At 36.7% G+C, this 9,336-nt stretch overlaps 2 protein-coding genes across 2 annotated transcripts in view; one reads left to right on the top strand and one right to left on the bottom strand.

Annotated features, from left to right (window-relative positions):
- LOC108578569 (uncharacterized protein KIAA0513) overlaps window positions 1-3,950 on the top strand; it is a 12,644-nt gene extending 8,694 nt beyond the window's left edge. The window contains exons 5-10 of the mRNA XM_017941934.1: window positions 1,407-1,508; window positions 1,639-1,799; window positions 2,406-2,592; window positions 2,922-3,144; window positions 3,214-3,308; window positions 3,618-3,950. Of these exons, the coding sequence (XP_017797423.1) occupies window positions 1,407-1,508; window positions 1,639-1,799; window positions 2,406-2,592; window positions 2,922-3,144; window positions 3,214-3,308; window positions 3,618-3,682 (833 nt within the window). The 3' untranslated portion in view covers window positions 3,683-3,950. The remainder of the gene's footprint in view (window positions 1-1,406; window positions 1,509-1,638; window positions 1,800-2,405; window positions 2,593-2,921; window positions 3,145-3,213; window positions 3,309-3,617) is intronic.
- Window positions 3,951-5,809: 1,859 nt separating this feature from the next.
- On the bottom strand, window positions 5,810-8,768 carry LOC108578585 (biorientation of chromosomes in cell division protein 1-like 1). Its single transcript, XM_017941949.1, has 5 exons — window positions 8,679-8,768; window positions 8,499-8,619; window positions 7,413-7,561; window positions 7,171-7,320; window positions 5,810-7,105 (listed from the first exon to the last, which is right to left on the bottom strand). Exons 1-5 carry the CDS (start codon window positions 8,766-8,768, stop codon window positions 5,810-5,812), a joined length of 1,806 nt encoding a protein of 601 aa, XP_017797438.1.
- Between the last annotated feature and the right edge of the window lie 568 nt (window positions 8,769-9,336).

The following is a 9,336-nucleotide window of genomic DNA, read 5'->3' as shown; positions in this document are numbered from 1 at the left end:
GCATCTTCCGGGCACGGGGGCACCTTCCAAGCCCGCGGGCATCCCTGATAAACTCCAGTTTATTCGCTATAAAACATCGGAAACAATTCTCTTTTAATTAATCAATGCATCCGTTTTGTGAAAACTGACGAAGCTTACTATATACATTTGTATTTGTAACAATATTGTGCTATAAAAGTAAACAGAACTTTTTAATTGGGAAACATTGTTTTAATAAATTCGTTCGTATTCGTAAATGTGCAGTTTACTCGACGTTACTGATACACAATCAATCTGCAGAAATCAGTGCAACTGTTCTCCACATAAGTTCTTCTATTTCTTCAATTACATTCACAAAAATACGAATTTGCATAAAAATCCGCAGTCAGGCAATTACTCAGTTCCACATTCGCCAAAAATTGAATCATCCAAAAGAATTCGAATCCAATTACAAAAGTTTAATATCAGATAACCGAAGAACATGGAAACGCGCAGACGCTTTTAGCGAGCAGCGTGAATGGGCACCATTGAAACTTCTCCGTCGGTGCAAACGCAATAATGCAAATAGATTCCTGATTCCTAGAGTTTATGTCCCTCGGTGGGGAATATCCCGTTGTACGCTTTCACGTGAACTCACCTATGCGTAAATATCTGTTGTCGTGTAATTTGAAAACCCAGCTAGAAAACTCTTTAAACTGGTGTGCTTTCTAGTCTGGTAGAGTTGACAGCGGAGAACTGTCACAATGTAGCAATTCATTCAAAACTATAGCGAAAAGTGAAGATAGGAATTCTTGGAAAAATTTCGTACAATTCAAAGAATTCTCACTTATTGTGTTATATTTGCTAATAGTTACACACTACGACATGTGATCCTTTTATCTATTCCTTTTTCTTCAGAATTGATTAATTAATAAAGAAAATAAGGTAGTAGCAAAAATTAACGAAAATTTCCAGTGAAAGAATTTTCATTTATTTTTCAAGAATTACTTTGTATCCAATTTTTCAAAACACCTTGCAATCCACTTTCTTCCGAATTAATTGATAAGGAAAATAAGGTACTAGTGAAGATCAACTTAAATTTCCAGGGAAAAAATTTTCATTTATTTTTCAAGAATTACTTTGTATCCAATTTTTGAGAACACCCTGTAATCCGTCCCGTTTGAAACGCAAGAAGCTGAGTTTACCCAATTAGGCTCTATCCATACAAATAATAGCTCCCTAGAGATTCTATTAGTACGGTAGCATCACTGTACCTCCTCTCTGTCTGTGTATTTCGTGTTTCGAGCATTAGATTAGACGTGTTTCCAAAGGTGTGGAAGCAACAAATTAATCACGGCACACGCACCAGGCTCGAGCATTAATTAGGCGAATAGTAGAGACGAGGAGATGAAAATTAGGAGAATGTTTCCTCTAGAATATTATTTCAGATATACATTGTAGCAGTGACTCGATGAGCGATCAGGATGGCTACGGTCCTAGCACGAGCCTGGATTCCAACATGGACGGCCGTAGATTATGGCAAAGATCGGGTAAAAATTTATTCTAATATATTCATTACGTATATGTGCTTGTAGATTATGAAAATTTCATTTCTTTGTTTATAGAGTAATTATATATGTGTATTGTTACAATTTAACATTTTTCTCTTTTTTTCTTTAGATTCATCTGGATCTGTTCAATCTTGGGCTTCCAGTTTATCAGCCGACAGTCAATCCGAGGAAGCAGCTGCGGATTTCATGAAGACCTTCGTGCCTCTTTTATTCGACGCCCCAAGTACTATTGATCAGGAGCAGAAAGCAAGTTTCGGCCAAATGGTCCTTGTACGTGTTTGTTACGTATAAATCAGTAATGCTTAGTTGTTTGAGTTAGCATATTTTTGGGAAAAAGAATTTGTTCACGTTGAATATTGAGTAATTTAACCCTTTCACTGGTAACAACTTGAAAGTAACAAACTTGCGGTGTGTAACCGAGCTATTGTAAACACTATTAATGATATACAAATAGTCACTTTAATCAGATCACGTTTTTTCTCCATATTTGGTATTTTATATTTGAAAAATAAATAAAAAATAAACAAGTCACTAGCAATGCTGTAATGCACTTCTTCGCTCCGTATCTGCTTTTTTAAATTTGCAAAATAATAAATAAATAAATGATTAGTAATGCTGTAATGCAATTTCGCTCGGTATTTTGTATTTTATATTTGCAAAGTAAATAAAATAAATGGATATAAACGTTTGAGGGTTTATGGGCTCTGAGCATTTTCATCGAAAGTCTGTAAGCGTCAGAAGCAGTGAAAGGATTGATCGATGAAATTTTCTTAATCGATGATTAATCGAAAAATGGATTTTCTTTTATTTACAATTTTTCGGAAAAATTTAACCGGTCAATTGGAAACTGCGTCAATTCATTTTGATCTTTTGCAGACAGAATCCGGCAGGATATGGTTCTCTCGTGTGGTGAACGCAAGGAGAGCTCGACCATGCGTAACAGAAGCTTCGTTTTACTCTTTGGCGCAACATTTTGCAGTGGCGCTTTTCGAATGTCACGAAGCGGACGATTTCGCGCCTGCCAAGAGTCTCATGAACATGTGCTTCACATTTTACCACGAAGGTAGAGAAGTAATAGAAATAGTGCAAAACGAATTTTGAAATTCTACAAATTTTTAAAATTTTCGTTGAATTAGATTCATTTTGAAATGTATTTTCAGTGGAATTATATTCATTTCGAAATGTATTTTTAGTAGAATTATATTCATTTCGAAATATTATCTTTCGAGGAATTATATTTTTCATTGAGTTAGATTAATTTCGAAATATAATGTTTCGGATAGATTACATTTTTCGTTGAATTAGGTTCATTTCGAAATAAATTTCGATGGATTATATTTTCAGTTAAATTAGATTAATTTCGAAATATATTTGGATAAATTCTATTTGCAGTTGAAGTACCAGGATTGGAACCATATCGTGAATATTTGTACACACATTTGAGAGTTCAACCAATATGGACGTCAATGAGATTTTGGACGGCAGCTTTCTTCGACGCAGTACAGTGTGAAAGAGCTTCTAGACCAGTTCCTCCAAGACCTAAATCACTAGATCAGGAAGCCATTGCTGCTGAAGACCGTAGATTTCAAGCCAATATTGTCTTTGGACAGTTGGGGTAGATAAATTGAATTTTGTAAATTCTGTGGTATATTAACAATACCCTAACTCAGTTTATGATTTCTAGGACATTTACCTGTAATATGCACGCCTTTGGTCTCTCGCGTACACTATGTCTAGAATTTCTTAGGAAGCAGTGCGTAATTGCGAATCTAACGAAAGGTAAATTAATCGACTAATCGCTCTTTATCCGATAATTCAAGAATTCTTATTTTCTTCTATTTTCCATGTTTTCCAAAAATAATAGAATCCATTTTCCATGTTTTCCAAAAAAAAAAAAAAAATAGAATCTATTTTCCATGTTTTCCAAAATAAAAATAGAATAAAGTTTCCATATTTTCCACGTTTTCTAAAAAAGAACAGAATTCAGTTTCCACATTTTCCATGTGTTCCAAAAACAATTATTTAAAAAAAAGAGTAGAGTCACTTCTATCTTGTACCCATATTCACAAAAATGTTTACACTTCGCAGAGCAAGAAAAGATGCTACGTGATAACATAGAGAGAATGTTCGACGAAACGGAGCCTTGGCGGTAGTTTTGCTCAACATCGATCGAACAACTCGTGAAAAGATTTTGTTCGAGAGGTATTCAGCTACTTCGTAACAAGTCATAAGGGAAAAAATCACTGCGGCGTTGTCAATTAAAATAAGAAAAGTCCAGTGGAATAGGAAACGTACGAAGGAAAGGAAAAAAAAAGTCAATTCTATCAAGAAATTAATACCAAAACGTGTATGGTTGTGATTCCATTCTGACGCAGCTGAATTAAAAAACAATGTAAATCGAGAATTTCCAGATGTAAAGACACACACACACGTAGACTGTTCCTAAGCCTAAAACTAACCAGAATTTCGTGAATCGAATTCTGCTAATACGAAAGTCTCTTACTTTTAATAAATTGCGAGAATTATTCCATACTTGGAATACATCTGTTGCAATTTCAAATAATCTATTATATTCGAATTATTCTAATTAACAGTATCGTCATTCAGATTTTATTTAAAAATGAAAATTCCGAGAAAAATACATATTTCCCCAGTTAATTTTCATAGTTTCGCAAGATCCTACGAATTCGCGTGACGTGCTACGAGCTTTTCGTCGAAAGACTTAATTTTACCTATTGTTAGTTCAAATCGCGAGACTGTCACGTCGAAATCGTGCTTAAATCGTAAGCGTAAAGCGGACAATAAATCACGTGAAACGAAAGTCGTGTAATATTGGTATGTAATCGGTTTTGCAGCGATAATCGACGAGGATATATTTCTGTACGAGCGAAGAATAAATCTTCGGACTTTTAGATTGTGATTATTAAGCGAATCGCTATGAAACATGAATTTTCCCGAAGTAATTCCCCTTCTTCGAATCACCGCGATTACGACGAAAGCCTATGCGATACAAGACTCGCAGCTTTTCATACAAACCTTTCGCTTGTTTTGTAAAATTCGAGCTTCTAAATAAGTTACCTGCTGAAACGCCAGATTATAGTTTGCACGGTGCTTTTAGGCGGCACTTTTAGAACGTTCAACAGAATATTACGTTCGAGTAAAGCAAAGGGAAGATTGTAGCGAATTTCTGAATTCAAATTAACCTCGATTCCACTTAAGTAATAACAGAAGTTAAAGCGTTTAAATATTTTCAATTAATCGCTAATTAAAAACTACTTCGCTGACACTATCACGTAATTGTTTTAAGGATATTTAAAGATTGTACGAGTTGCGAGATTTTTCTTTGGCGACGTCTTATGTACACATACGTGTGTTTGTATCAGTAAATACAAGCATCGCTCGACAATTATTTTGTATATCTGCCCGCATCTCCCGGGAGAACTGTTATCGTAAAGAGGACAATTCTTAATAAATCTCTTCACCACAGTAACCATCGATGTCATTTCAAATGTGCACCAAATAATCAACGATTCCTGCTAGGGGGCTTCCTTTAGCTGACTTTACGGCAGTTTATGGCATAAGAAATAATATTGGCATTCGCTGTTTACATTGTCTGCAAACTTACCATCTCTGATAGCAAATTTCAAGAACAGTTGTTATTCTTAATTTGCAAAAAATCAAGATTCTGATTTATCCGTATTTTGTGTTTAGGTGTATAACTTATATACACAAGTTGAGGCGAAAATTGATAAATGTTTTCTAAGAAAATTTAACAAAAATGTTCTAATTTTTGGTGTATTGTTTGAACAAATGGGGCTTTTCTCAAATCTGTTTAAACAGCCACATTCGTGGTCCCGAAATACACTGTTAAAGTTACACTGTTCCTAATAGGTTTCAAGATATCGAAGTAAACATATTTACTGCCCCAACTTCGATGCCGATTTTCACCCTTCGCAGCGAACGATTACCGCTTAAAAAAAGAAAAAGAAACGAGTAATTTTCCTGGAATGCGACAAAAGTATTTCGCGTTTCGTCAAAAAATCTTATCCTTCGATCAATTGCAAATAATTGTTTAAATATAAACAATTTCACGAAACCTGAACGACATCGATCAACCGAACTCATTAACAAGAAATCATTTTATTTCACAATACGCTAATCTTCGAATTACTTCCACGTCGTTATTCATCTTTCAGAAAATTACAAAAATGTATCGTCCTTCTCTCACGAGTACATCGATCACTATCTTCTCAAACACACAAGATTCCATTCCAGCCCGTTTATAAATATTTGTACACGCTATCGACCGTTTTCCTCGCCTCCTGTCGATTTACGTCAGCGGTTGCACCAGGATTGACACACTTACCACGCGACACTTTCGATCCGAAAGATCGTAACACGCTCATCCTGTCAATTTCCTTTCGAGGAGTAGATTTCTTCTGCTCGACGTTGTCCTGCATCCTCGGTGTCGGATATTTATTGTAAATCCCGTATCGCTCGAAGTGATCTACCTTACCTTCCGGTATCACAATTTTGCACCGATTTTTACTCGACTCCGCCGTCGATATTTTCGAATCGGCGTTCGACGTTTTCCCACATTTTGGCGTGGCGGAAGCTCCACCGTTCCCCACAGAATCGATCGATTTCGCGGTGAGAGGTTCGGATTTCTCCGATAATCGATCCAGACTCGCTTTGATGTGGCCGCTCTTCAGCGCCCTCGGATGATCCGCCATTTTTCGAGTGACATCCTGCAGCTTCGTGTCACCGCCGCAGGATTTCGATTTCTCGATGCAACTGAAGCTGTAATCGAATATGCTTCGCGGACTGCGGATGTTCTTCAAGCTTGCCTCGATCAAATCCGCCAGATCGAAGCTGTCGTCTCTGACGGCGGAATGATCGCTCAGAAAAGCTGTGTTCGTGCTCAAAATCGTGGATTTACTCTGACCGATTTTCTTCGATTTTCCTTTCATTTTTGGCCTCGTTTGGTCGCCTTGAGCGAGACGCGATACCGGTTTCTCGGATTTGTTGACCTTTGGCGCATTTTTCGATTTTGTGCTCGATTTTTCTTCCGTCGTTTTGAGGCTCATGTTGCTAGACTTGGTGTCGATTTTCTTCGTTTTAGTCGCAATTTTGTTCGACTTCGTTTCCGCAGTTTTGTTTCCAGTTGTGTCTTTATCTGTTTCACGTTTCGAGTCGTTTTTTGAAGCGATCGACTGCTCCTTCGGTGCTTTTATACTCTTCTGTCCGGTTTGAAGAGATCTACCGAGCAGAGTTTTCTTCTCTGAAGATACTTTCTCCTTTTCGTTCGTAACTTCCTCGAGACGATCAGACGACTTCTTCGGAACAGGATTTTGAGCGTTCCTTCTACGAGAAACATCTGTGGACTTTTTCGATACCTGATTTTCCGGTAGAATACTTTTTGTCGCTGCTTTGAAGCTCGAATTGAAGGTCCTCGTTAAATTTTCAATTCTTTGATCAGATCTTCCTAAATTCTCTATCTTCAGATTTGCTTTCAACAAATTCTCCAATTTCGTGTTTGCCTTCGTTTGCTTCGCGGTTGGACGATTTCGAAGCATCTGAAATGAAGGATGCTTGCATAAAAGTTAGAAATTAGTGGGTTTCAAAACCGCGGTAAAATTACTTTCTGCTCGTTCATTAATCCTTGCATGTGTCTCAATTGAAATAATTGTTTCCAATTATACGTAGGAGTGTAGAATTCCTCGTACCTGTTCCTCGTTCGTTGTTTGTACTTTTTGTGCAATGCTGCCCACACGAAATTGTCGTCGAAAATCTGAGTATTATGGAACGAAATGTATATTGATATTTTTGGATTAATTAAGTGAATAAATGAAGTGAAAGTTTGATTCGATCGATTTTCGTTACCTCCTTAGAGACGTGCGACAGAGATAATAATTTGGCGATATCTTGCACCTTTAAATATCTAATCAATCTTTCGATGAGACACTTTGGTAGAGTCAGTAAGTTATTATTCCCAGAAACGATGTTTTTCACGTGCTTTAGTAAATATTCACCTGTTAAATAATACCTCATAAACAGAAGGAAATTCGCTTTTTTTAATCGAATTCACATTCTAAGGAAATCTGTGAAATGACATTGCCACTAAAAAGATTATTTTTACTTATTAATTTTTTTTTTAATTAAAATTTTCACTCTAGAACACTAATATGAAGAATACTATTTTTTTATACTTGCAATTTAAAAATATTATTAGATTCAATTTTTCGTGTATTTATTCATTTCTTTTGAATCTAAAACTTAAAATAATTTTTGCAATTTTAATGTTAATAAATCTAATGAGATAGTACGAATATTATTTTTACTACATGCTCAGATAACACAAGACGTCTACGCGAATTTCTGCTCTGACTGTCTTACAACCTGAAAAATTACATCTTTGAGACGTTTTCAAGATGTTTCTAAAACCAGTGCACAGTGCTTCACTGTCCCACGTGTCAAAGACACCTTGATTTCTAACACTGGACGTCTTTTCGACATCTTTAACCCTTTACTCGACGTCTTTAAGACGTTCACAACACGTCTATATGCTATCTGACTGTGTTCACATTCAGTCACAAAAAATGAAGCCTTGAAAAATTGAAGAAAATCCTTTTTTTTGACAAAATTGAAGAAAGTCCTACTTTCGAAAGGAGAAAAAAAAAAGTTGAATTAAAATTGAACCCTCAGTCTCACAAATTTCAACGTATCCTTAACCCTCGTACGACGAATGCAGGGTCATTTAGACTCAACAGCGACGAAGTCAGGCGGCTATTTTACGTATCGGATGTAAATAAACAAGAAAAATATCAAATATTTATACCCAATTCCTTCTTGAAACCCGTGCGAGCTATAAATTTTTCTACACGTCAAAATGACCCTGCATTCGCCTGTAAAACCATTGGCCTTCCGCGGGGTTAAGAGGTTATTCAACGAGTTCATCGGTCTGACTACCGAAAATACGTCGAATTTCTTCCTGCAGCTGACGGTCCTGGTTGAAATCGTCGAAATCGGAGGTTCTTACGAGGGGCGTTTTATGAGGACCGTGCGAGATTCGCCAGAGATAGAGTGTCACCTGCAAAAGTGGCGACGTTACGAAGCAAAATCGCGGAGAGGCGATCTATTCGTCAGCACCTGGTCTTCGGATACTCTCAGCCCGTAGTAATCTCTGCTGGGCGAAGGTGCTACCGAATATTTCTCCAGGTACTCGAGCTTACTGCTCATACTCGACGCCTCCGAATCCGAGAAACCTCCGCGTTCGGCCTGAAGCTGCCTCACTATTGACGTTTTAAACGCGTGCAGCGTTTTCAGTTGTGAATAACAACCGAATGAAAATAACTAACAAATCCTCTTTCCCATTTTTCTACTTTCAAACAGTGATATTTCCTTCCCAAATTTTTACTTATCGAGATCGTAATTTAAAGTAGTAAGCACAGAAATTTCTATTATTTTCCACGTTTTCGCTGTAATTTTGTGCCCGAAGGGCGACCAATTGTCTTCTCGATTTTCACCCGGTGAACTTTTCTATTTCACAGCCTCTGCGCAAAGTAGGAGGTATCGCTGTAAAGTTTAGACGAAAAGGAAGAAAAACGAACGCCCTGTTATCGATTTCATTGATATTTTTATTACAATAATTCCATATGAAGAGATGAAGATAAATATAGAAATGTCGAAGTAAAAATGGAAAGTTGCGTGACATTACATACTATTTTGTAATGTTATGTTATAACAATATACAATAGGTAGGCTATACAGTAATATCACAATGCATGATTCACAACTTCGTAAAAGT

The sequence above is a fragment of the Habropoda laboriosa genome, unplaced genomic scaffold (genome assembly GCF_001263275.1).
Source record: "Habropoda laboriosa isolate 0110345459 unplaced genomic scaffold, ASM126327v1 scaffold41, whole genome shotgun sequence".
NCBI classification, from domain to species: Eukaryota; Metazoa; Arthropoda; class Insecta; order Hymenoptera; family Apidae; genus Habropoda; species Habropoda laboriosa.
This window is presented reverse-complemented; position numbering and strand designations above follow the sequence as displayed.